The sequence below is a fragment of the Leucopleurus acutus genome, assembly GCF_964270905.1.
Source record: "Leucopleurus acutus genome assembly, chromosome: 12".
NCBI classification, from domain to species: Eukaryota; Metazoa; Chordata; class Mammalia; order Artiodactyla; family Delphinidae; genus Leucopleurus; species Leucopleurus acutus.
In genome coordinates, this window is record NC_139154.1 from 48842376 (window position 1) to 48869799 (window position 27424).

Genomic DNA, 27424 nt, shown 5'->3' on the forward strand with positions numbered 1-27424 from the left:
CACAGGTGGCGCTGAGGACCGTGGTTTAAATATGCCCAGGGCTCGCCTTCTCTTCCTATAGAGAAGGCCCCTGTTCCAAAGATGCCCTGCTCATCCCCATGACGCTGGTCCCCTCAAGAACGAGCCCCCAAGGCCAGAGGCTGCTCTCTCCACACTTAGCCCGCCCCCTGGTCCCTGAATAAGCTCAGACTCCCTCCTTCCCGCCTGATGAGGGAATCATACAATTCGGGGGAAGGAAGAGCGTCCCCTTTTAGTTGTTCCCTTTTAGAGCGGGGTGGTCATTCCTTGGGTTCGAGCCGACTTGTTTTTCTTGAATGTTGCCCCTTGGAGAAATTGCTTCCCCAGTGTAACTTCCCTCGTGCGCTGTATGACGTCGACGTGACGCAGCAGGACGCCACCCCTTTCCGTTTCATGACGTAAGCTGGGCACATGTTTCCGTGTTTGTCATCCCATCTTAATTGCAAGAAATTAGGCGATGCTTTAGACGTCTTTGTGTTCCCCAGACTACCCATCAGAGGACCTCATGTGACCCTATCTTGAGGCAGCAGACCCCTGTAAAAATTGTATTTCTGCATTTTCCTTGTGTATGTTATACGTCAAAATCAGGAAATAGAAAATGCACAACTGGCATTCAAGGGAGGCTGGCCACCGTAAAATTTTGACTATCTGGGATCTATTATTGTGCTTTGATGTGTAAAAGCTACTACTGGGGGGTGATCTCTCATCCGTGTCCCTGGCTCAAAAGCCAAACAGCCATCATTTTTGGCTGTTTGGTGACCTCTGATTTTGGAGTCAGGTTTTTTTTTTTCCTCAGAGAAGTCACAACAGCTACGGTTGAAACATTTTAATGCTGCATGAAATCTTGCACTGTCAAAAGATAGTATTATGGCTGTTCTGGAAACAAAGACAAATTCATTCCTTCAGGTGTCATTCTAAGGTCATGAGAGTTGCTGAATTGGATGGGGTGTTGTCACCTGAAGTATAGTTTGGTTTCTGGAGCAGGTTTGTTCCCTTTAGCATTTGCCTAGTGAATCACTCAGGCCAGCTTCAGCAGTAGGCCAAGAGTAGTCTAATTTTTTCTAGTTGTCAAGCAACCATTAGTTTAAATTCATGACTTTTTGTTCATTTTACTAGATGTATGTGTTAAAAGAAACATAAATTCACTTTGATGCTTTTCTCTTTGGTGATTGAAGTTATGTTTATTTGAGAAGAAGATGAGTATAGCGGACTTTGAGAGAGATCTGAATTTGAATTCCGATCCTCTGCTTGCTAGGTTTGTGACTTTGAACAAGTTACTTAGTCTTGCCGAGCGTTAGTTTTCTTATCTGTGAAATGGGAACAATAATACTAATCAGAGAACAAGGTAGTTATTGGGAAGTAAATGAAATTACAGATAGAGATGTATAATATAGTGCTTGATACTCAGTAGATTTTCAGAATGTGTTGGTTCTGTTTCCCTTTTTCATAGAAATGAGAGGTCAAATAATAATAGGTATTGTGGGGAAATACATGGAAGAATAATTTTGTAATGTAGGTAAGGTCCTTTTGCTTTTTCCAAGATGAGTATTTCTGTTTTGCATATGATCTAGATAAGCATCCTTTCAAGAACTGTGACATCAGTGGGTAGAAATAAAAGTGGAAATGTTGCAGAATAGGAAAAAAATAGACTTCAAAGTGATAATATGGTCTAGTATACTATTAAAAGACAAATTATAAAAGTTATCCATATCATCTGTAAAATGGGAATTCTAATATATGCCTTACCGTCCAGAGTTGTGAAGGTCCACTGCACTAATGTATATGGAAGCTCTTTATAAGTGATAAAGTGTTATGAAAATGTACATGATTTTAATGACTGAATACAGTGCATTAGATGTTTATTCTTATTTTGTGATGAAATATTGGAATGGTGGAGGAAGATCATCTGTTAAGTGGTCGGAAGAGGAGGTCGTTTTATATTTGCAGAAAGGATGATTTGAGTACTAAAGTATAAAGCTTTTTCTGCTTCAGAGGTACTTCTGGGTGTCATCACTATGTAGGGTCACAGTGTTATTATTTTTTGAAAGATCACTGCAGTCCTGCCCTTTATTACTACTCTGAAGTGATTAAAACAGGTACTAGTTTTCAACGTTTAGCAGGGAGCTGTAAAGCCTCATATGGCATAATATATGAAAACTAGAACGAGAACATCATTTACCTGTAATTGTAACTTGCAGGAAATTAATTTGCTTTTGATGTGGGATTATCCTTTCAGATCGAGGAAGAAAATGATCATTTAAATTGACTTATTCACCTCTGAAAGTGGAGGCTTTCATTTAGAAATCTATTAAGAGGAATTCAGGTACTCCCTCCTCCAGCCCCGTGGGTTTCCAAGTAATTTAGAGATGATTTATTGCTTTTACTTTTGTATTTTCAAGTCTAAGAACTTCTTAGTGCCTTAAAGTCAAAAACTTTTAGATCCATGTTAGTTTGTGTTGCTTAATATCTGGATAGGTGTGTGCTTTCATGATTTAATTGTTAAGTAGATTTTTGCCACATCTCAGATATGCTATCTTCTACCAGATTTTTTGAGGGCATAATGTCTTCTCTTCGCACCTAAACATTTCTCTAGCTTTTGTCTCCTTATTCACATAGTTATTAAAAAATGTTTATTGGGTGCTTAGTGTGTGCCAGGTACTTTTGTTAAACACTAGGGATTCAAGATAGTTTTGCAGGTGAATTCCCTAATGGCACAGTGGTTAAGAATCCTCCTGCCAATGCAGGGGACATGGGTTCAAGCCGTGGTCCAGGAAGATCCCACATGCTGCGGAGCAACTAAGCCCGTGCACCACAACTACAGAACCTGCACTCTAGAGCCCATGCTCCGCAATAAGCGAAGCCACTGCAATGAGAATCCCATGCACCGCAACAAAGGGTAGCCCCCTCTCCCCGCCACTAGAGAAAGCCCGTACGCAGCAACCAAGACCCAACGCAGCGTAAATAAATAAATGAATTTATTAAACAAAAAAAGAGACAGTTTTGCAGGGGAGAGATCACTAAGCCGGTAATTATAATACACTGTGGAGGGGAAGTAATTAAGGGAGGTATAGCAGAAGTAAATAATTTCTAGTAAGTAACAATTGCAAGTAGGATATGCTTCTTCTAGAATTTTACGTAGTTTTATCAATCACGTTCTTACTCTTTGTGGGGACACAGAGGGAGAGATTCCTAACCTAGTGGTGTGTGCGTTTTGTGTGATGCGGAAGAGGATTGTCAGTGAAGACTTCTTGAGGCTTCACCTAAAGTAGGACCTGCCAATTGTAAGATAGAGTGGGACAGCTTTTAAGTACAGTGAGGCAACGTAGAAATTGGCTTTGGAAAGGGGGAGGAAATTGGATTTCAGGGGTTGCTGCTGCTCCTGAAAAGTCTGCGTCCCGAATAGGTGAGCAGTAGGGAGATAGGTTCTTCCAGGGGGTCATTTGAAGAGGCTGCTCTAAGACAGGAAATAAGGTATCATGCAAGAGATACTTCTGTGTGCTGTGCTAGTTTCCAGGAAGCTTGTTATATTTCGTTCCTTTGGATATTCTGATCATCATTCTTTCCTTCTCCTTTCAGTGGTGATCTGCAAGTCAAGTTAAAATGTCTCCGGAAGTGGCCTTGAACCGAATTTCTCCAATGCTCTCCCCATTCATATCTAGCGTGGTCCGCAATGGGAAAGTGGGACTGGATGCTACAAACTGTTTGAGGATAACTGACTTGAAATCAGGGTATGTACCAGAACCAATCCAAGCTTTAGCTAATAGGAAACCTTTCTCACCAGGGTTGTAAAAATTGAACACCACAGAAATTCATCAAGTCATGACCTTATCACGTGTTGACTGGTTTTGTCCAGTTCTTGACATTTTATGTTTCAAGTTGTTTTAGCTGTGCTGTGGGCCATCGCTTTATGATCAGAATGTTCTTTTTTATTTTAAAGGTATACCGCTTTGTTAACAGCGTGCCGTGTGGTTTTTAGCAAGTGTGTTTTTCATCATTGACTTGTTTTCTTGCTGTGTCTTCTGCAATTCAGTATGCACTGTAAGAGCTGGGATTTAAGATTGTGAATCTGACATTATTTGATAGCCTCTCCTAATAGGAAATTTATAATAGCTAGCCAAAAATGAGTCATTTTTCACAACTGAGTTGAAACAGTAATATCTCAGGCCAGAAATGTTGCATTAAAATCCCAACTTTTTCCAAGGGGGGGAAAGCGGGGGGTGGGGAGTGGGATGAACTGGGAGATTGGGATTGACATATATATACTAATATGTATAAAATAGATAACTACTAAGAACCTGCTGTATAGCACGGGGAACTCCACTTCTCTGTACAGTAGAAACTAACACAACATTGTAAAACAACTATACCCCAATTTAAAAAAAAACAAACCCAACTTTTTCTTTTGAAATACATTTACTTAAAGAAAAGTTACAAAAATGCTACAGAAAATTATCATCATTACATGATGATAATTACTCTGTAAGCCTTATTTGAATTTTGCGAGTTTTCCCATTAATGTCCTTTTTTGGTCCAGGATCCAATCCAGGATACAAATTGCATTTACCTGTGACAGTTCCTGTCTTTCTTTGTCTTTCATGATTTTGAAGCTTTTAAAGGTAGCACTGGTTAGTTACTTTGTAAAATGTTGCTCAGTACAGGTTTGCCTAATGTCTTCCCTTTATTAGAGTGAGAAACACATTATTTTTCCACCCAAGAATACTACAGAAGAGATGTTGAACCATTTTCAGTGCATCAAATCAGGGAGTACATGATGTTCGTAAGTCTAGTTATTGGTATATTAACTTTGACCACTTGGTTAAGATTGTGTGTACCAGGTTTCTCTACTGTAAAGTTAACTGACTTTCCCTTTGTAATTCATAAGTGTCTTGTGGAGTGACATTTTGAGACTGTGCAGATGTTCTGTTTCTCATCATACTTTTGTCCATTAATTTCAGCATCCATTAATTGTTCTTGCCTGCAATAATTGTTACTGTGGTTCTTGTATAAGGGTGATTTTTAATGTCCCTATTCCTCCCACATTTAGTAATTTGAATTCTGTAAAGAAGCACTATTCCTTCCCACCCCCCAGTTATTTATTTATTCTGTTGTTTATTTATGTCAGTATGAAATTTTAGGTATTTATTTTATTCTTTTGGTTATAATCCAAGTACAATATTCATTTATTTTTTTGGCTCAGTAGTTCTAGTCTTTGTCACTGAGAGCCCTGTCAAGTTGGCTTTTGAGCATATCCCCATCATTTTTTGAGCATTTTCTTACTAGAAACATTACATTCTTGATTCTTTTAGCTTTTGTTTTTTAAGCTCTTTTGTTTTTGCCTTCTGCAAATCTTGCTATTTTCAGACTAAGCTGAAGACCTTGATATAAGGTAGTAAGTTAGAGAAGACTAGGTTAGTTGGACATTTTATTGGAATGGTAGGCTGTTTTTTAAAAGATCTGGTATTACCTTCAATTTAATTAATCAGCAGGCCTGGGGTTTCCTTTTGGGGTAATGAAAATGTTCTAAAATTAGTTAGTGGTGATGGTTACACAGCTCTGTAAATATACCAAAAAATGACGGATTTATGCACCTATAAGGGTGAATTTTATAGTTTGTGAATTATATCTCATTAAAGTTGTGGTTAAAAAAAAACCACATCTGTGTACCAGGGATGTTTACTGGCTTGAATGGCTAGGACATGCAAAAAGGTCTTTTTTCTTTAGTTTGTCACAAGCATTCTTTTCAGAGGTATTGAAGACATGAGAGGGGACTGATGCCCAGAGGACTGGGGACTGGTTTATGTAAGACGATATAAACATGTAAACCTGAACTTCCTACTCCTTTATTGGTATTCTGAGAGAACAGTTGGATTCATCAACATAAGGTCACTTTACTTTTTTGTAGACTCCCTTTTCGGTGCTTCCCAAATCCTGAATGTTTAGTTGAGTGTTTAAATGCAAATAGTGGATCTGATGATCAATTTGAAATGAATCCACTAAACCTGGCTGTGTCTGGACTAGCTCTGTGAAAAATATTTGAAACAGTGTTTAATGACTTGTAGTATTTATGGAATTTACTTTCTTTTGATTTAAAAAAAGAATAAAAATACCTCTACCTACATTAACAAAGCTGCTACACATAAAATGATGTGAAAAGCCTTATTAATCTAGAGCATTATTGATGCCTTTTATGTAGTACTTGGCTGAAAGATTCATGAAAGTTCTTTCGAAGCTCATTAACAATTCTTTCCTTGGTCAACCAAAGTGTGAATTCCTCAAGTTTCTATAGCAAAACAATGGCAGAGTTAGAGAAGAGAATTTTTTTCTTTTGGTGTGTCACTTTTGGCATTTCCCTTTCTTTTAGATCAACAGCACTCAGTTATGAGAATTGGGATTAACATTTGGAATTTCTATTAACTCAAATGGCACATACCCTGTAGGACACAGTGTACACGGAAGTATAAAATGAGGAGACTGAGTTTTAGAGGTCATAAGAACCAGTCTTGTTACTGTATATAGCTACTTGCCCTTGAAGAGATGAGGTACCAGAGTATCTATATTCTAGGTCTGACTCACAGAAGGAATAGATAGGCAAGAATCTATGCAAAGTAAGTTTTGTTTGCTTTTTTTGTAATCGCAATTCATCTTTATTTCTCTTATGGCAACTAAATCTTTCTACCTTATCTAAGATTATGTGTGTTTCTAAACTCCGTTGCTAGGCTGTCAGTATTAAGGCCAGGATTCTTGTTTAATTAATTAATTTTTTAATACTCTTAAAAAAATTTTTTTTTATTTGTTTTTGGCTGCGTTGGGTCTTCATTGCTGCACGCGGGCTTTCTCTAGTTGCGGCGATGGGGGGCTACTCTTCGTTGCAGTGCGTGGGCTTCTCATTGTGGTGGCTTCTCTTGTTGCGGAGCACAGGCTCTGGGAGCGCGGGCTTCAGTAGTGTGGCACGCAGGCTCAGTAGTGTGGCTTGCGGGCTCTAGAGCGCAGGCTCAGTAGTTGTGGCGCATGGGCTTAGTTGCTTCGTGGCATGTGGGATCTTCCTGGACCACGGAGCGAACCTGTGTCCCCTGCATTGGCAGGCGGATTCTTAACTACTGCGCCACCAGGGAAGCCCTGCCCGTCTTTTAAGTGGATTGTTTATATATATTTTTATTGATCTTAAAATATTATTTACATATTTTGGATACTAATCTTTCGGCAGTTACATATATTACAAATATCTGCATTTAGTCTGTGGCTTATGTTCTTAATTTGGTGCTACTGATGTCCAGAAGTTTTAATTTAATGAAGTCAGATTCATCAATATTTTCTTTTTTAGATTTGTGCCCGTGCGTGCGTGCGTGCGTGTGTGTGTGTGTGTGTATTTGTAAGAGAGAGAAAGGGACCACTTCAGGAAATTCTGTCCTACACAAAAGTAATATATTTTTCTCTAAGAATTTTAAAGTTTTCCTTTTTTTTTTTTTTTGTGGTACTCGGGCCTCTCACTGTTGTGGCCTCTCCCATTGCGGAGCACAGGCTCCGGACACGCAGGCTTAGCGGCCATGGCTCACGGGCCCAGCCGCTCCGCGGCATGTGGGATCCTCCCGGACCGGGGCACGAACCCGTGTCCCCTGCATTGGCAGGTGGACTCTCAACCATTGCGCCACCAGGGAAGCCCAAATTTGGGTTTTGAGAGAGAATCAAGAATGACTTCTTTTTTAGCTTGAGTGAGTGGGTAGGTAGATGGTCATGCCATCTGCTGACATGGGAAGGTGAGAAGATTGATGGAGGAACGGCTTTAATCTGGATTGATTGTTGTCTAGGTCTGCCAGGCAGCTCTCATTGTATCACTGTATCATTCCCTTTGCCTCTTTCCTGTGTTGAATCTCATATCTTACTTTCTTGTTTTACCCTCTAGCTTTGTTGGAGCATGTACTCCAATAGCATCCTAAGAAAAGGAGAAGAGGAGGTTCATTTTTGAGTACCTGAAAGTCTGAAAATATCTTTATTCTACTTTAAACTTGGTTGATAATTTGGGCAGGTGCAAAAGTGTGGGTTGCAAATTATCTTCCTTTTGAATTTTGGAGGCCTTGATCTGTAAGCTTGGGGACCCCCAACACATATTGTTGTTTTATGGATGTAGTATTTTCTTTTCTGTAGGATATTAACTGTAGTTTTTTTTTTTTTCAGTTGAGGTATAATTGACTAAATGTTTAAAAAATGTTTAAATATTTCTTCTATACCTTGCATTATCTCTGTTTTGGTGTCTTTCATGTTGGTGGCTTTCCTTAAACTGATGATTCTTGGCTGTCCATGTCTATTAAAGGCTGAAGTTCTAAAATGTGAATTTGAAGCTCTTTGAGCGTAGGTGGGCTTGTCAACTACTGAGCTTCACTGCATTGTGATCAAGCAGTGTGGTGTTGTGATTTATATTTATCTCATATATATTTGGTCTTCAGCCAAAGTTCTAGGCTCATAGCTCCCCAAACCCTTGAAATTTCCTGAATGGCAAGAGCGGTGAAGTAATATTTGGTCTCTTGTCCTCAGTTCCTGAAAATGCTTGAGGGAAGGTGACTTTTGGATCCCACCCAAGGGTGGGAGCTGGTTGCCAGGAGAACAAACCCTGTGCTTGGAAGGTTGGAACTTTCAGTCCCACCCCTTGACCTTTGGGGAGGGAAGAGGGGCTAGAGGTTGAATCAGTCACTAATGGCCAATGATTTAATGAATCATGCCTATGTAATAATGCAGCTGCCATAAAAACCCAGAAGTTGTGGCTGTTGATTCGATCCTTTAATGTCCCTTTATAGTGAATCAGTAATCTAGTGAGTAAATGGGTTTTCCTGAGTTCTGTGAGCTGTCCTTGCAAATTAGTAGAACCTGAGGAGGGGGTGGTGGGAACCTCTGATTTATAGCCAGTGGGTCCCTGGCATCTGAAGTGGAGGTGGTCTTAATGGGACTGAGCCCTTTAACTGTGGAATCTGATTTTATCTCTGGATAGATAGAGTCAGAATGGAGTTGAACTGTCAGAAACCAGTAGGGTGAGAATTGCTGTTGGTATGGGAAAGCCTCCACATGTACATTGGAATTGGGTCCAGGAACTGTTTTTCAGGCAGTAAAAAACCTGGCCTTTTTATTAGGTGATTGTCAGTTTCATTATCTGGAGGTCTTTTCTCTGGGGCTATAAAAAGTTAAAGTGCCTATATGGATGTATATATTCCTATGTGTCAGCAAAATTTCAATTATTAGACCAAAGAGTATGTAAATTTTAAGGCTTTTGATGTATTTAATATATTGGTTTATTGTATTTATATGTAAGGATATATAAATGTACACATACTTGTTTTCAGAAATGTATTATCAATTTATACTCCCACTAGTAGTATATGAGGATGCTAGTTCCTCTAGTTTTGATAATATCAGTATTATAAATTTTGTAATATTACTTGCTAATTCAATAGATGGAAATGGTATTTGCTCTTTTATTTTGATTCATTTATTGGCATGTGTTTGCATGTCTGTGTGTGCGTGTGAAAATTACGAATTAATGACATTTGTCCATTTTTTTGGTGGGGTATTTGTCTTTTTCTTATTGATTTGTAAACTTTTATATATTAGGAAGATTAACCTTTTGTCACAGGTATTACAGATGGTTTTTCCCGAAGTTTTCAGTGTCATTCAATTAAATTAATTTATTCAATATGCAGAATATCTTAAATAACATTCATTTTTGAGGCAGTAATAAATGTACAACATACAAAAAATAAAAGGTAAAAAAAATAAAAGATACAAAAGGGTATTAAGCAGAAGATAAGTCTCCTTTCTATTCCTTTCCCCAAATTTTCTTCTCTGGAGGAAACTACTGCTTACCAGCTTCTTTTACTTCTTTTTAGAGGTGTTCTTTGTAGATGTAAGCCCTCTTTTTTTTTTTTATTTCTATATAAGCAATAGCTGTGGTAAATTATTACAGTAATGGCTCCTGATAAAGCCTGCCTCTCTTTATTTATCTCTTCTCCTTTGAATATGATTTTGTCCTTCCTTTCATCAGCAGGTAGAGTCTACTTCCTCACCCCTTGAATCTGGGCTGGCTTTGTGACTTGCTTTTACCAGTAGAGTGTGGTGAAAATGATGTTGTGTGGCTTCTTAGTCTAGGCCCTAAGAGGCCTTGTGTTCTTTTTCACTCTCATGGAAGAGCCCCACAACCATGTTCAAAAGTCTCCTAGTCCAGTTTCCTTTAGAAAGAATGGCTCAGGTATCCCAGCTGTCCCAGCTGTGCTCAGCTCAGCTGAGCACAGCCAACCCATCAGCTGAGTACCGCTGAGTGGGTGAGCCAGGGAGAGACCAGCAGAACTGACTGGCCAACCCACAGATTGATGAGAAATAAAAATTGTTTTCTTAGGCCACTAAGTTTTAGGATGGCTTGTTATGTAGTAATAGATAACTGATATAGTAACATATTAAACATTCATATTAACTTGACATTTTGAAGATTATTTCATATTAGTACTTATAGAGCTGCTGCCTCCTTTTTAATCTCTGCATATATTCCAGTGTGTGAATGTACTATAATTTAATCAGTTATTATTGATAGTTGTTCAGTTTGTATCTATCTTTTGCTATAACATGGGGTTGTAAAGAATCTCCTTTTGTATTTATCTTTGATATGCTAAAACTTTTACTTTGTAAGTTGTCATCAAATCTATTTCCTTCATGGATTCTTTTAACATTTTGCACAATTAATGCCTTTTCTACTTTGAGACCACCTATATTTTCTTCTGTAATAGTTTCATTTTTATTGAAAAGTAGTCAATTAATCTGGAATTTATTTTGGTGTATAATACACTGTAGGAATGGGATTTTATTACTTTTCTAAATAATTATCTAGTTATTCCAACACTGTTTATAAAATAAATCCTTTCCTCAGTCACTATTTTGAAATGCCATTTTATATGCTAAATTCTTGTATTTATTTCTGACCTTCTATTTCTTTTCAATGGTCTGTATTTGCCTTGTACAATTATATCGCTTTTCAATTATTATAGCTTTATAATATGTTCGAGTACTTGTGGTCTCACCTGCTGGGAGTTTGACATTGCATAAAACTTCTTTATTTATTTGGAGAGAATGGACATCATTACAACAAGGGTCAGCAAACTTTCTGTAAAGGGTCAGATAGTAAATATTTTAGGTATTAAAATATTTACCATCTTACTGTTTGTGTTGCGGCTACTTAGCTTTGCCATTGTAGCACAAAATCTATGACGACACAAAAATGAATAAATGTGTTCTAACAAAATTTTATTAAAAAAAATAGGTAAGTGGCCCTTGGATCATAGTCTTACAATATTGAGTATTCCTACTTTATAATATTGAGTATACATCTTTAGGAATGTGGTCAATTTCTCTTAGTCACATCCATTTTTGTGTATGTGAATAAAGGTTTGTGTTTTCTTCATTTTGTTCCTGCACATTTACTGTTAACTTCCTAGATGTTTATTCTTTGGCTGCTATCATATAGAAATTCTTAGTGGTTTATTGGCATATAGGAAAGCCATTATAGAATTTAAAGTAGAATCAGGAGACATATTGGAAAATTTAATAATTCAGTAATCTCTTATCAGAATACTTAAGAATACTTAAGAATTTGGAGAAAAGAAACGTAGCCAGGACCAGAAGAGCTCAAGCAAGGCTGGGGAGAGGGGCTGGGTAGGCACAAGCCAGAAGTCAGGGTGGATGGGGCTGGAGCCCAGTGAGCCATCTTTAGAGGTGTTGGATCACAGCATGATATAATGGTGAGCATGTAGGTTTTTCAGCCAATGAGGTCTGAGTTTGAATCCTGATTTTACTGCTTAGTAGCTTATGACCTTTGGCAAGTTACATACCCTTTCCGTGCTTTCTCTTAAATGGGGATGATATTAATAATTATCTTATTAAGTAGTTATGGGGGTGAGAGGCCTTGCGGAGCCCAAAAATGCTGCTATGGCTTCCAGTGGGGTTGACGTGAACACTGCCGGCTCGGCAAATGAAGCTCCTGAAATTCCGGACGGCGTGGGATATTGGCTTCAGGGTGTCTACCACTTCGCCCCTGATAGGATTTCTGGAAGAACTTGATCCTCAGTTTGGGACTTTTTGCTGTGGGAGTTTGGCTGGCCAGGAATTTGAGTGACATTAAACTAATGGCCCCTCAGCCTGGCGTGTAGCCAAAAAAGACACATAGAATCCCTGTGCTGTACTTGAACCTTCCAGAAACAGAGCCTCCAGTCTGTGACCATCATAAGACTTGCCCAGAGGGGCACCTTTCCTTCCCTGCTTGATTTCCTTTCTTCGCTGAGTCCACTCAGAACACCAATCACTGGTGAGCAGTCAGGCTTCAGCTAAAGTGTTGTTTTCTGTTCTGTAAAGTTCTGTACATAGTTCCTAAGTTTCTGCAGGGGATGATCTTTGCTCTTGTCCTGAGGAATAACCTAATGGTATTTTAACAAATACTTGAACTAAAGACTGCACATAAAGACAAAATAAAAAGTAGTTATGGAGATGAAATGAAATGGCTTATATAAAGCACTTAGAATAGCTGGGTCATAGTGCTCAATAAATGGTAGCTACTATTATATTATTATTATAACATTATGTATAATGTATATATAACATATTTTCATAGTTTATATGTATATTATATATATTTATTATTTCACTGTATTATTGTTGTTAGTTGGTAGAATCACATTGGCATTCCAGAATCAGGGACTCTATAAAGAATGAGTGTCTATGCAAACGATATAAAGGAGCTGTCTAATAAGACCCAGGTGAGTAGAGCAAGGTAAGAGCTCACACATGGGGGCTTCCCTGGTCGTGGGGTGGTTAAGAATCCTCCTGCCAATGCAGGGGACACAGGTTCGAGCCCTGGTCCGGGAAGATCCCACATGCTGTCGAGCAACTAAGCCTGTGTGCCACAACTACTGAAGCCCACGCACCTAGAGCCCGTGCTCCGCAATAAGAGAAGCCACCGCAATGAGAAGCCCGTGCACCGCAACGAAGTGTAGCCCCTGCTCGCCGCAACTAGAGAAAGCCCTCGCAGTAACGAAGACCCAACGCAGCCAAAAAGAAATAAAATTAAATCTTTAAAAAAAAAAAAAAGGGAGCTCACACATATATAATGAAGGTCAGAAATCATAGAGCAGAAAAGGACAGGAGAGTCAGAGACTTTTGTTTCCAGGGTAACTTTCTATCCTGTTCATTGCCTTTTGGAGATCTCTGGAGACAGGAAAAAGTTAATGTGGCTAACTTAGACCCTGCAGGTGGATATAATTTGGAATATTTGATTAGGTTGAAGAATGAATGGGCATGGAGATATCAACTTTTTTTTTTTTTTCCCAGCAGATAGAACCTAACAGTTTTCAACAGCTATTAGAGATTGAACATTGTTTGTCTTGGGCAGAGACATGCAGCAGTTCTTAGCGGAGGGTTGAAGAAGCCTGCCTGGCAAGGCCTGGTAAGATGGTGTGCAGGCTAGATTAGGGAGCCCTGCTGGAAGGTGGAGAGCTAGTGAGGGCAGTGGTGGGTGGGGTTGTGGATATTTTGTACTTAGGATTTTTTTGGAAAAGTCAGCGTGGTGTTATTGGCCTTGGCTCAGTGAACCCTGCAGTCACTGGCCTTGGGAACTTTTGCTAGGATTCCATAGTGTTCACACAGAGCCTGGGGTGGTGAATGCTAGGATAAATCTGAGTCCGGAGTTTTAGATGTTTGTCAGTCTTGGGCTTTTCATGCCCTGCAGTGACTTAATTTCAGGGTGACTTCACTTGGTATGGAAGTTGGGGAAGGGGAAGAGATGAAGGGAAGTAGCCAGTCTAACGTGTAAAGGAGAGGGGTATAAGATTAATTTAGTCTGTTCCTAGCTCTACTTTGCATTATTAAAGAGAACGAAAAAAAATCATTCCTACTGTTATCTTTTGTCCTCTCTATTCTGTGCAATTTGAAGGTAGTACTTTTTGACTCGTTTTTGTTTAATTAGAATGACAAATTTGCAAAATTCTTTAAGATTAAAGCGGGGCTCTTTTAATACATGTTGATAGGTACATAAATCTGTTTCAGGGCTCCAAATTAACTGTCCTGTGCCATCAGTCATATGTTAAAGGACTCCTCATGCACATGTAACACAGCCCCCTTTTTAGCTTCCATGTTGCTTGAATAATCTTGCTTTTTGGTGCCACGGTCTTGAGAAATAATTTCATAATTTTCCTTTCCAGGGCCACATTTCCTGAGTCATTTGGTTATCTTTCTAATGGCATGTTATGAAAGCTGTTTTTCCTATTGACCTTGCTTCTCTTGACTTTTTGAAAAACGTATCCTTTTTGTTTTCTGCAAAGGTTTTTATCTCAGCCTTTGCTCTTGCCAACTTATTGATAAGAGATCTGGAATCAAGTGGAAGTTTTGGGAAACATCTTGATATTCTACTGTTAAGTAGGTATAATGCCTTCAGAACAATTGCTTTTTTCATCTGTAGACTCCTAAGACTTTTTCAGTTAAAAAGCATTATTTAAAAATTTTTGTGGTTCGGTAAATTACTAACATGGAGGTTCAATTTCGGGCTTAGCACATACTTTGTTTTTAATGTGGTAAAATATACGTAACACAAATTTACCATTTTCACCATTTTTAAGTGTACAGTTCAGTGTCATTAAGTACATTCACAGTGTTGTGCAGCCATCACCACCATCCATCTCCAGAACATTTTTAATCTTGCAAAACTGAAACTCCTTGCGCATTAAACAATAACCCCCCGTTCCTCCCTTCCCTCAGCCCTTGGCAATCACCATTTTATTTTTTGTCTATGAATCTTACTACCTTAAGTACCTTGTATAAGTGAAATTATGCAGAATTTGTCTTTTTGTAACTAGCTTATTTCACTTAGCATAAAATCTTCAAGTTTTATCCACGTTGTAGCATGTATCAAAATTGTCTTCATTTTTAAGGCTGAATAATATTCCATTGCATGTATATGCCACATTTTGTTTATCCATTCATCCACTGATGGACACTTAGTTTGCTTCCACCTTTTGGCTATTGTGAGTAATGCTGCTATAAACACGGGTGTGCAAACATCTTTCTGAGTCCGTTTTCAGTTCTTTTAGGAACATACTCAGAAGTGGAATTGCTGGATCATATGGTAATTTTACGTTTAATTTTTTGAGATATCACCATACTGTTTTCCACAGTGGCTGCCCCATTTTACATTGCCACCAGCAATGCACAAGGGTTCTAATTTTTTCATATCCTCACCAACACATGTTGGTTTTTAATTTTTTAAAAAAATAATAGTCATCCTAACGAATATGAAGTGGTATCTCATTATGGTTTTGATTTGCATCTCCCTAAAGTTGTTGAGCATCTTTTCATGTGCTTATTGGTCATTTGTGTATCTTCTTTGGAGACATGTCTATTCAAGTCCTTTGCCTATTTAAATTTTTGTTGATGTTTCCTAGTTGTAGGAGTCCTTTATATATTCTGGATATCAAATCCTTATCAGATATATGATTTGCGAATACCTTCTCCCATTCCATGGGTTGCCTTTTCACTCGGTTCACAGTATCCTTTGATGCACAGAGTTTTTACTTTTGATGAGATCTAGCTTATCTATTTTTTCTTTTGTTGCCTGTCCTTTTGGTGTCATGTCCAAGAAATTAGTGCTGAATCCAATGTCATAAAGCTTTCCCCCTATGTTTTCTTCTAAGAGCTTTATCATTTTAGCTCTATGGTTAGGTCTTTGATCCATTTTCAGTTTTTAATTAAAAATTTTGGGGTATGGTGTAAGATAAGGGTTCAACTTCATTTTTTTTTGCACATGGATATCCAGTTTTCCCAACACTATTTGTTGAAAAGACAATCTTTTTGCCATTACATGCTTTTGGTATTGTTGTTGAAAATCATTTGATCATATATGTGAGAGCTTATTTCTGGGCTCTCTATTCTATTCAGTTTGTCTATATGTCTGTCTTTATGCCAGTATCACACTCTTTTGAATACCATAGCTTTGTATTAACTTTTGAAGTTGGGAAGTATGAGACCTCCAACTTTGTTCTTCTTTTTCAGGATTGTGTTGGATATTAGGGAATCCCTTGAGCTTTCATTTGAATTTTAGGATGGCTTTTTCTATTTCTGCAAAAAATGTCATTGAGTTTTTGATAGAGATTGCATTGACTCTGTAGATCGCTTTGGATAATATCAACATTTTAACAGTCTTCAGTGAACACAGAATGTCTTTCCATTTGTCTGTGCCTTCTTTAATCTCTTCCAGCAATGTTCTGTAGTTTTGAGTGTCCAAGTCTTTTGCCTTCTCGGTTAAGTTTATTCCTAAGTATTTTATTCTTTTTGATTCTGTTGTAAATGGGATTGTTTTTGTAATTTCCTTTCCAAATTGTTTATTGTTAGTATATGGAACTGCCACTGAATTTTGTGTGTTAATTATGTATCCTGCAACTTTGGTGAATTTGTTTATTAGTTCTAACAGTTTTTTTCTGGTGGAATCTTTAGCGTTTTCTGCATGTTAAATCGTGTCATCTGTAAACAGAAGTAGTTCTACTTCTTCTTTTTCGATATGGATGCCTTTTATATCTCTTTCTTGCCTGATTTCTCTTGTTAGGACTTCCAGTACTATTTTGAATAGAAGTGGTGAAAGCAGGCCTCCTTGTCTCATTCCTGACCTTACAGAAAAGGCTATCAGTCTTTCACCATTGTTTGTTTTTTTTTCCTTCAATTTATGCTTTGATTCAAGCCTTTGGCTGAGAAGGCAAACTAAATTAAGTACTGTGAGGAAAGCTAAAACAGTGCTGAAATTGTGAACTTATTCTTGAACTGTAAACTCTTATGAAAATAGCTTCTGTAACGGAGGCTGCCCCAAGATTTAAGCCAGAATAAGTAGCAGGGAGAGCATCCTCATAGTTTTAGAAGCAGCTGAGGTTCTGAAAACTCAAAGAGGCTTTTTTACCTTTTCAGTCTGTGCAAGCACATAGATTTATGTTCCTACTGTATTTTTAGCCTTATAGTGTAAATGTCTCTGAGTACATACTGCTCCGTGTAGGTCTTAGGGAATGCAGTCAGAAAGAATAGAGGGAACCAACGTGTAGACACTTTGGGCTGCATACTAGTGGCTTTTAGTGGAATTCTGCCTATAAAATAATCACGACGATGGTAGCAGTAATAGTAGCTGCTACACCACATCGTGTCCTAGGCACATTAGCTACACTGCCTTCTGCAGCATCACTGCACAAGGTGTAGGTGTTGGCATCCTCTTGTTACAAGGAAGGAAGCAGTCCTGAGAGGTCAAGGTGAGGGTCCCAAGCTGCTACATGGCAGAAGCAGGATTTGATACCAAGTCTCTGATTGCTCAGTCCTTTCGCTTTCCCCTAAATTTGTTGTCTTTGTTTGATTTTAGTTCTGATACCGTATCTTAAGCTCCTTTAAGTATGGACCTTGATTCATGGTGGTACCAAGAAAGTACTGGTCAGATAATAAATGAAGGTACTGCATAGATGTTCTTTGGTTGGTTAGTTTGATCTCTGAGAAGCTGCTATCACTTCTCTAGCCTGCCCCTCTCTTAGCTCCGTCTTTCCGTGCTTACTTCTCTTTAAAGGCTGGAGAAGGCTGTGCTGAAATTGAGTCAGGCCTTTGTGTCGTTAGCACCCCTCTAGAGGGAGTGGAGAGCTGTTTATCAATACACCTGCTTCTACCCACAGTAGAAACCTCTTAATTGAGAATTAACGGCCCCCAAAATATTATTCCTTGTTATTGTTACTGTATTAGTGTGTAGACCAGACTGACACTGGTTAACTCAAGCAACTCTATATTGAGCAGTAAGGACAATAATGTAATAAGAGCTGTTATCATTAATAATGCTATCATTATGAGTGCTTTGAAAGATCCTATCACATTTGATCCTTATAATAATCCCTTAAGGCAGATGAGGTAACTGAGACTCAAGTAAGTTAAGTGACTTGTTCAGGGTTGTCTAGCTAGACCATTCCATCAAAAGCAGGTCTCCCCTGTTTATCTCCATTCGGGATCCAGCTTCTTGCCAATTTCAAGCATATATTGCCTCAAAGAAGGCAGGGGTCTCACCTGGCATCACAGCTGTGTCCTCAGTGCCAAGAGTAGGACACGGCACAGTAGAAGAACAATAAGTATAAAGCTGGGAATCTGGGCTTCCCTGGTGGCGCAGTGGTTGAGAGTCTGCCTGCCGATGCAGGGGACGCGGATTCGTGCCCCGGTCTGGGAGGATCCCACATGCCATGGAGCACCTGGGCCCGTGAGCCATGGCCGCTGAGCCTGCGCGTCCGGAGCCTGTGATCCGCAACGGGAGAGGCCACAGCAGTGAGAGGCCCGTGTACCGCAAAAAAAAAAAAAAAAGAAAGAAAAAAAAAGCTGGGAATCTGAGAGTAGATTTCGTGGTTCCAAGTTCAGGGCTATATCACAGTTGTCTCCTGGGGTAAAAAAGGTCATTAGAGGGCATCATGGATCAAAAAAGTGGTTAGTTGTTGCTACTGCTCCCTTCCCCTGGACATTAAAGGTCTAAACTCATTGATTTTAAAAAACTCTTTTTGAAGTACAGAATACATTCAGAAAAGTCCAGCTAATCATATGTTATATAACTCTGTGAATTTTCACAAACTGAACACGTTTGTATAGTGAGCACCCCGCACAACACGTTACCAGCTCCTCATGCATCCTCCTGGTGCTCTTCCTCCCCCATCACACGTGCAAGGATAACTACTGTCCTGCCTTCTGAAAGCATAGGTTAGTTTTGCCTTTTTTTTTAAAAAAAACTTAATGTAAGTAGAATTTATATTCCACAAAATGCCGTTTGGTGTCTGGCTTCTTTTTTTCAACATTATGTTTGTGAGATTTTATACTGTTGTGGATATATTGATTCTCCTGCTTGAGTAAGGAGTAGTCCATTATTTGAACACAGCAGTTTATCTGTTCAGCTGGTGGAGGGCACTTGGGTAGCTCCTAGTGTTTGTCTTTTATGAATAGTGCTGATGTGAACATTCTAGTACGTATCTTTCGGTCAATGTATGTATACATGTTTGAATCCTTTGGATTTTAAATTAAGAACTATTCATTAAGTAAACATTTAAAAATTATTTCAGTTTCATATTGTATCTAAATAAGGGAGAAGGTTATGGAGGGAAAAAAGAAGCGATGGAGGGAGGCAGAGGGACAATACGGGGAGATAAAATTGGGACAGGAAAAGATTGTAGAGAAGAAAGGGTGAAGAAAACCGGAGGCAAGCATGCAGCCATTGAGAGGGACTCCTCAGCAAAGTGAGCTGCTGAAACGGAATCCTGTCCCAATCATGAGTGTGGACTTCAAGATATCATTACTTCTTGAAATGCACATGTCTCTTTAGCCTCATCAGCTCCTCTCAGAGGCTCTTTGGCCTCCAGTCCAGCCATTTCTCTCCATCTGCACTGTCAGCACCACCAACTGTTGTCTAACCAGTCTCTTCATAAGTGTTCCAGCTCTTCTCTAATCTGTTTTCTACCTAGCAGCCATTTATATTATTTTCAGGAAATCTAATAAATGTAAGTTAAAAGTCAAAAGTAGATCTTGTGACTCATTCAGAGCTATTGAATGGCTTCCCTTTGCTCTTAGGATAAAATCTCCAACTCAGTGATTTGCCATGTGATTGGGCACCTCTCCCCTGTTCAGCCTTATATTGTGTTGCTTTCCCCGTCGTTTACTTCCCTGAAGCTTCACTGACCTCCTCTTTGTTACCAGAAGGCCCCAAGCCCTTTTCCAGTGGGGGCTTTTGCTCACCTTCTTCCTTTTCCTGGATCATTCTTTCTCCTCCTTTTATGAATTGTCTGATTTCTACAATGCTTCAGATTTAGCTTGAATGTAATTTTTTCAGAGTTTCAGAGGGCTCTCCTAGCCCCCAGCTAAATTAGGTTTCCTGGCTGTGTTCTCCTGTAACATCTTATTTTTTTTTTAACTTTTTAGTTTATATTGGAGTATAGTTGATCAACAGTGTTGTGTTAGTTTCAGGTGTACAACAAAGTGATTCAGTGATACATATACATGTATCTATTCTTTTTCAAATTCTTTTCCCATTTAGGTTGCTCCTGTAACATCTTATTTTAGCACTTCTGCCATTTGAAATTATGTTCACAGCTGATTATTTTTTTATTTTTATTTTTTTTGTGGTACGCAGAGCTCTCACTGTTGTGGCCTCTCCCGTTGCGGAGCACAGGCTCCGGACGTGCAGGCTCAGCAGCCATGGCTTACGGGCCTAGCCGCTCTGTGGCATGTGGGATCTTCCTGGACCAGGGCATGATCCTGTGTCCCCTGCATCGGCAGGCAGACTCTCAACCACTGCGCCACCAGGGAAGCCCCACAGCTGATTATTTATTTAATGCTGTGTCTTAACGCCAGACTTTTAGCTCCATGAAGGCAGGCACCATGCCTGTTTTTTTCAGGACCTTACACCCTGTATGTGGCACAAAGTAGGCACTCAGTAAATACTTGTTGAAGCTCTAAGAAACTGTGCTGTGAGTGGAATGATCTCAGTGACCCACCACTGGGAAGTATTGTCTGTATTGCCAAAGTGCCACTAGAGGAGTGTTGATCAGGACTGAATGGCAAGTAGGTTAAGTATCAATCTACAGTATAACAGGTATTGTATGACTGTTTCTGTGTACACAATTCTTCTATAGATGTATACATATGTATATCTAAATGTATGGAGGAAGATTTGGAAGGATATTTAAAAACCTCAATTCAGTGGTTAACTTGGGAGAGGGAAGTATGAGCCGTGAAGGGATACTTGGTACTTTGATTTCCATATTATTATAATTTTTTTATAGTGAAAGGTTTTCACTTGTGTAATTCATTTAAAAAAAGGTAGATCTGGCTTAAAAACAGTTTCTGCTGTAGGAACCTAGTGGGATGAGACAGCATCAGGGGAAATTTTTATTAGTATTAGGAGAAAACACAGACATTGGGATAGAAGATTGAAGAAACGGACTTGGGGAAGAATGAAATTCAAAAGAGAGCATCTTTGTCACTTTGTGCCCTTCCTGGTGTAGGTTTATCATCAGGACTTTTTGTGTGAGTATATACTTTATATTGTAGGAGTGACAGAACTTTCAATAGCATTCCTGGGAAAGAATATAAAATTTATTTTACTGTGAATTGGATAGTGGATACTGACCATGGCCAACAGTGGATTCAGAGCTCTAAATAGACAATATCTATCTATCTGTCTCCCTATCTATCTTCTATCTATCTATCTATCTATCTATCTGTCATCTTTTTACCATAAAGAAATGGGCAATAAATGTATTTAGCATTTGTGAATAGTACAAAGCTCTTTTTTCATTGGCTCTTTTTTGCCCTCAGTAAATCTGTGAGGAATGTTTTTATAATCATCCCTTTAAAATTTTTTTAAAAACATGTGAGGACATAAATCTCAGAGAGATTAAGTAACTCATTCAGGGTTACTTAGCTGATACATTGTGGAGAACAGGACTGGATCCCAGGTCTTCTCTACCAGATATTATTTATTTATTTTTCAAGAAAGCATTGGCCAGAAAAAGATAGGAATCACTTATTAATATAGTATACTGTGAAACAGGTGTTTTGGCCATCTACATTTGTGAAACATCTTTAGATATGGTAGTAAGAAAACCCATTTACTGGATAGATTTCAGAAATTTCTTAGGCAGTTGAGACTAAAACTTAAACATCAGGAAGAGGTCAGTATTAGAAGTCATTCAGAAAAAGTAGCTGTCTAAAATAACAATATTTTCTAGGCAATAAGTTACTACAAATGAGCTGGCTCTCAGTGTTGTAGATAATTGACAAGAGCTTGTAGATGTCTACAAATTAAAGACTAAACAATTTCATAGTTGGAACTCGGGCAGAAGTTAAACACATGTAGTTATTTTATTGTCTGTCACTGATTCATTCTTTGACCTAAATTCTCAGACTCCTTCATATTTTTTTTGCTTTTTTCCATTATTCAAGTTATTGAACAGTTGGAAGCTTAAGTGATGTTGCACATTTTAATTAAAAGTATGTAACTATTGGCATTCTGGAATAATTTCTTATAGCACAGCCCTGTGTATTTATTTAATTTTTCCTAAGAGTAGTATTGATTATATTTTTGGATAATAAAAATGTCTTTAGGAGTTGTTATTGGCAGGTTTTTATAAATACACTAGTCCCCCTTTATCCATGGGAGATATGTTCCAAGAACCTCCAGTGATGCTTGAAACCACAGATAGTACTGAGCTCCATATATACTTATGATAAAGTTTAATTTATAAATTAGGCACAGTAAGAGATTAACAGCAACAATAATAAAAGAGAACAATTATAACAATATACGGTAAAAAAGTTATGTGACTGTGGTCTCTCTTTCAAAATATCTTGTACTGTAAGTACCCTTTTTCTTCTTAAGATGATGGGAGATGATCAAATGCCTACATGATTAGGTGAAGTGAGGTAAATGGTACAGGAATTGTGACTTAGTGTTAGGCTACTAATGACCTGACGGTTGGTCAGGAGGAGGACCATCTGCTTCAGGTGATCCTGGATCACTGAGCCCTGATGATGTCAGCAGTTGGATGTCAGGAACAGACTGTGACATGGCTGGGGATTCCTGATGGGACAGCCCGAGATCTCAGAAAGGGCATGAAACTTAAATCTTATGAGCTGTTTATTTCTGGAATTTCCCATGTAATATTTTCAGACTTCGACCGTTGGTAACTGAAATCTTGGAAAGGAAAACTGCATTTAAGGGGGGACTACTATATATTTATTATATCCATCTTTGTACATATTTGTGTAAGAAACAAAAGAATGTGTAATCAGAAGGGATTCTGGGGACCAAATAGTTCAAATGGAGAATTGAGAGTCCAGGTAGATTGGCAGAATTGCAGAGGTATCAGGTCTTTAATCATGAGTTCAGGACGCAGCAGGCCACTATTTTAGGTGTGGAGGCCTAGGATTTAGAACTGAGCTATACTATCTTTAGACTTTCTAAAAAATTATGACTTACTGCCACAGATGATGCCAGCAGTCATATTATAAGATTGGGTGACCCCTCCAAACTGGATCATCAAATTAGTTAATATCTTCTTAAAAGGAATGAATCCAAGAACATGTTGGACCTACATCTGGATGCAAATGAAGTAGTGTTACAAATTCTGAGCAGACAGATAGATAATCCAATGATAAATTTTAAGCAGTGAGCTATATTGATATTATTGTCAACTTAGCAGGGATATCAAAAGAACACTTGGCAAGGAGTAAATAGTGTTTGTTACTGTAGTGGGAAAACCAAAGGGAATAGAGAGATTGGGGGACATCAAAGTAAAGCAGTTTATCTTTATGGTCAAGGACCTTCAGCATTTAAAGGATATTTAGATAAATGTTTCTCAAACTGTCTTCGGTGAAGGACTAGAGTTTTAAAAAAAGTCCAGTTTGTCACCAACTGATACTTTTCTAAAATATAATAAGAAAGAATTACTAGAAAAATGAAATATTTATATTAGATTCTTCTTTATATTAGATCCATCAAAATTAAAACTACTCTTATAAATTGCTCTAAAAGTTTCTAAATTCTTACTCTCAGTATCTGTGCTTGTCTCATCATGGATTAGTAATAGTTTATAGTCTAGTACTGGTCCATGGGCCCCACTTTGAGTGTCACTATTCAGAGGATTTCTACATTCTGACAGTCCCGGAGTTGGCCTTTTTGAGAATTCTATCTGAGGGGTGAGACAGTGTAGTACATTAGTGATAAGTAATTCCTAGCTACACATTGCATAATCTGAGATACTGGTTTCTTTTTCGTTTGAAACAAATACAGTAGAACAAATGTGGTAGAAGGTTATAAGAATGAAGACTTCTCTCAAAACTTACAGTTAGTTGGTTTAGTAAAAATTCAGACAGAGCATGATTACTTTGTTTGTGTATTCTACATATAGACCAAAGAAGCATGACTTTTGAGTAAGGAGAGAATGTTTACAATATAGTCTTTTTTGGGGAAACCTTCTTCCTTTATTCCTGCGCATTTTAAAGATCAAACATTTTAGGACTTCCCTGGCCGCCCAGTGGTTAGGACTCTACGCTTCCACTGCAGGGGGTGCGGGTTTGAGCCCTGGTGGGGGAACTAAGATCCCGTATGCTGTGCGGCACGGGACCCCACCCCCACCAAAACAAAAAAAAAAAGATCAAACATTTTTTGCTATTTGCTTGTTAAAGCTATATATGGATTTATATTTTCTAAGTTGATAAACATCTTAACACTATGCCAGTGACTTGGGTGGCATTTCACTTTTTCTGTCGAAACTGATGATTTTTATTGACTGGGCTGGGCACATTAAGTCAATTTTTATTATATTGTTTTTTGTTAAAATGTCAACATTTGCCATTTCAGGTTGTCTAATGTAGTTCATGGTAGAATTCATTTTTTTATAAAAACTTAATAAAGAACTGGTGTTGGCTTTTTAAGTCGTGTTATAGTATAATATTGTCTTAATCTAGTCTAGAGTTAACAGAATTTCAGGATTGGAAGGCATTAAACCCTAACAACCACCATGTGATATATTAGCCCCTTCTAACAACCACCATGTGATATATTAGCCCCTTCTTAGCTTCCCTGCTAAGCGCCTGTCCAGGCTGTGCCTGAGTATCTCCAGTCACAGGGAAACTCCATGAGTCCCAAGGCCACTTATTGGGCAGCTGTGCTGTTAGAAAGTGCTTTTGTGTCACTTCTACATCTTGACACAGTATGGAACAAACAATGAATCCTCAATGCAACAGTACTTCACATAAATGAAGATAGCTGTCACGTTTTGTATTTTTCTCTTCTGCAGGCTGACACATAGCCTTTGCTTACACCATGTGATTTGTGTCCTTTTACCATTCTTGTTGGCTTTTCTGAATGTGATCCAGTTAGTCTCTCTACTTCTCAAAGTGTAATACCTAGAGCTGAATGACGTGTTTGAGGGAAGGTTTTAACCAGTGTGGAGTACAGTACTGTTATCTTCATTTTTCTGGAAATTATATTCTCTGAGGTTGTATTGGACAGAGCTTTGTGTTGCAAACCATTGGCAGGTTGTAACCCATTGGTATGTTATAAAATCATTTTAGTGGGTCTCGATCCACATTAAAAAATATGAAATAGGATAGAATTGAATAAAAAATATCAGTGTATTTCATGTAGTAGAGCTAAGTATTACAGAAAAATGTTTCAATTTATATATATAGACACATAGACACTTGTGTATACACACGTACCCATATATGTACATATATACTCAGCGCATGTGTGTGTAGTGAGTGGTGGTACAAAGTGGTGATATATAAGTTTCTTACTGTGTATCAGAAAGGTGTGAAAGCCTCTGGTCTAGACTAGAGGCTTCCCCTCCTTGCTTTTCTCTGATGGCTCCCGTTCTCTTCCGGCTCTGCCACCACTTACATCCTCCAGCTGATATTCTTCTCTTTCTTCCCCTGTGGGTCCTGCTGTGCAACATGAGGGGCATCCTGGGGTCCATTAGATTTGACTTGGGACCTGGGAAAATCATTTTACTGCTCTGATTCAATTTCTGCACGATGGGACCCCCTCTGATAATTTTTGTCTGTGGAATAAAGAAGGCATAGTAATGAGGTGAGGGGGTCAATTGAAGATTTTTTTTTGCTTGTTTGCTTTAAATTCTGAAAATTATTACCCAAGCAAAATTAAGGCTTTAATGAATACAGTGTTCGAGATAGACTTTCCTTCTCCATATTTCTGGTTTTGCAGTTTGTGCTTTTGAATACTCCTAACAGTAATTACGTACTCTGTACCAGGCCCTGTTCTAAGCACTTTATATATATCAAGTCAGTGGATCCTCATAACAGCTCCATGGAGTGTGACTATCATCCCCATTTTACAGATGAGGAAACCAAGGAAGAGACCGATTATTTAACCTGCACGAGGCTTTAAAATTCATAGTGTATAACAATTGTATCTCAAATGGCAATCTAAGAAAAAAATCCTCTGAAACCACCTACACCTGAAATCCGTGGATGGCACATTTGTCCCATTATCTTGTAGTTCCAGATATGCTCATATAGTAGATGCTAAGTTTTTTCATAATCACTTAAAGAGAAGAATTTGAGAATTTAAAAAACTTTTCTTTCATCTTTGGAAAGCGCCTCTCACCAGCAGGAAAGGGAATCCTTTAATGACACTTCAGAATCTATTAACTCTCCCTCTTCCCTCCACTTTCCCATTCTCTCTCCCCTTCTCCATTTTTACCTCCACCGTGTTGTCTGTTTCCACTGCAGTTCACTCTTCTACTTTTTCTTGTTTTTTTTCTCTCTGTCCTCCCCTGTCCCCTACCAGTTTTCCATTTATTCTTTTCTGTACCCTACCTTTGCACTGTTCATGTTCACTCAAATTTATTTATTTATTTAAATTTTTATTTTATACTGGAGTATAGTTGATTAACAATGTTGTGTTAGTTTCAGTTGTACAGCAAAGTGATTCAGTTATACATATACATGTATGTATTCTTTTTCAAATTCTTTTCCCATTTGGGTTATTACAGAATATTGAGCAGAGTTCCCTGTGCTATACAGTAGGTTCTTGTTGGTTATCTATTTCAAATATAGCAGTGTTCAAATTTATTTTTTATAAGAATAATATACTGAGCACCTAGTAAGTGTGAGGCACTGTGGAGATACAAACAAATAAAACTAATATCATGAAAATCAGTAAGAGGAAGATGAAAGCTCTGCTAGTTCATTCCCTTGAGAACGTGAGCCACTGGAGCATGCCAAGATAAATACTCTCCAGTCCTTTCCTGTAAGGAGCAGGAATTGAGATTGGGATTTAGCATATAGGTTATAAATGGTATAAAATATAAAGCAGAGTTCAGAGAATAGGGAATACATCCATTTAGGTCATGTTTGGGGTCAAGGAATGAAAATGGTGGCCTAAAACTGTTACAGGAATATTTTTATTGAACAAATTAAGTGTTTTATATAAAAATTGCTTTTTCTAAAATTATGTTGTACATTAATTGTAAAAAATAGTATGTAAGTTGGCCTTGTCCCTGGTGATTTCTATAATTTTTTTTTTTTTTTTTTGTGATATGCGGGCCTCTCACTGTTGTGGCCTCTCCCGTTGTGGAGCACAGGCTCCGTATGCGCAGGCTCAGTGGCCATGGCTCACGGGCCCAGCCGCTCCGTGGCATGTAGGATCCTCCCAGACCGGGGCACGAACCCGTGTCCCCTGCATCGGCAGGCGGACTCTCAACCACTGCGCCACCAGGGAAGCCCTATAATATTTTTTAATGTGAGAATCGCCAGCATTCCCACAGTTGGAATAGGAATCCGTCCAGGACATTTATGTAATTTGTTTCAACTCTGATATGAC

General features: G+C 38.4%; 1 protein-coding gene and 1 pseudogene across 3 annotated transcripts in view; both read left to right on the plus strand.

The window, feature by feature from the left end:
* The window catches only part of BABAM2 (BRISC and BRCA1 A complex member 2), a 438797-nt gene that overhangs the window by 155 nt on the left and 411218 nt on the right, over positions 1 to 27424 (plus strand). The window contains exons 1-2 of one of the 2 annotated variants that reach the window (XM_082852208.1): positions 292 to 416; positions 3595 to 3746. In XM_082852208.1, coding sequence (XP_082708334.1) covers positions 3619 to 3746 — 128 coding nt within the window. In that variant the 5' untranslated portion in view covers positions 292 to 416; positions 3595 to 3618. Of the gene's footprint in view, positions 1 to 291; positions 417 to 3594; positions 3747 to 27424 lie in introns of those variants that run through there. The other variant, XM_082852207.1, reaches the window with a different exon arrangement.
* LOC309969566 (mitochondrial import receptor subunit TOM6 homolog) lies at positions 11977 to 12197 on the plus strand (annotated as a pseudogene). Its single transcript has one exon. The product of its transcript is annotated as a mitochondrial import receptor subunit TOM6 homolog (transcript).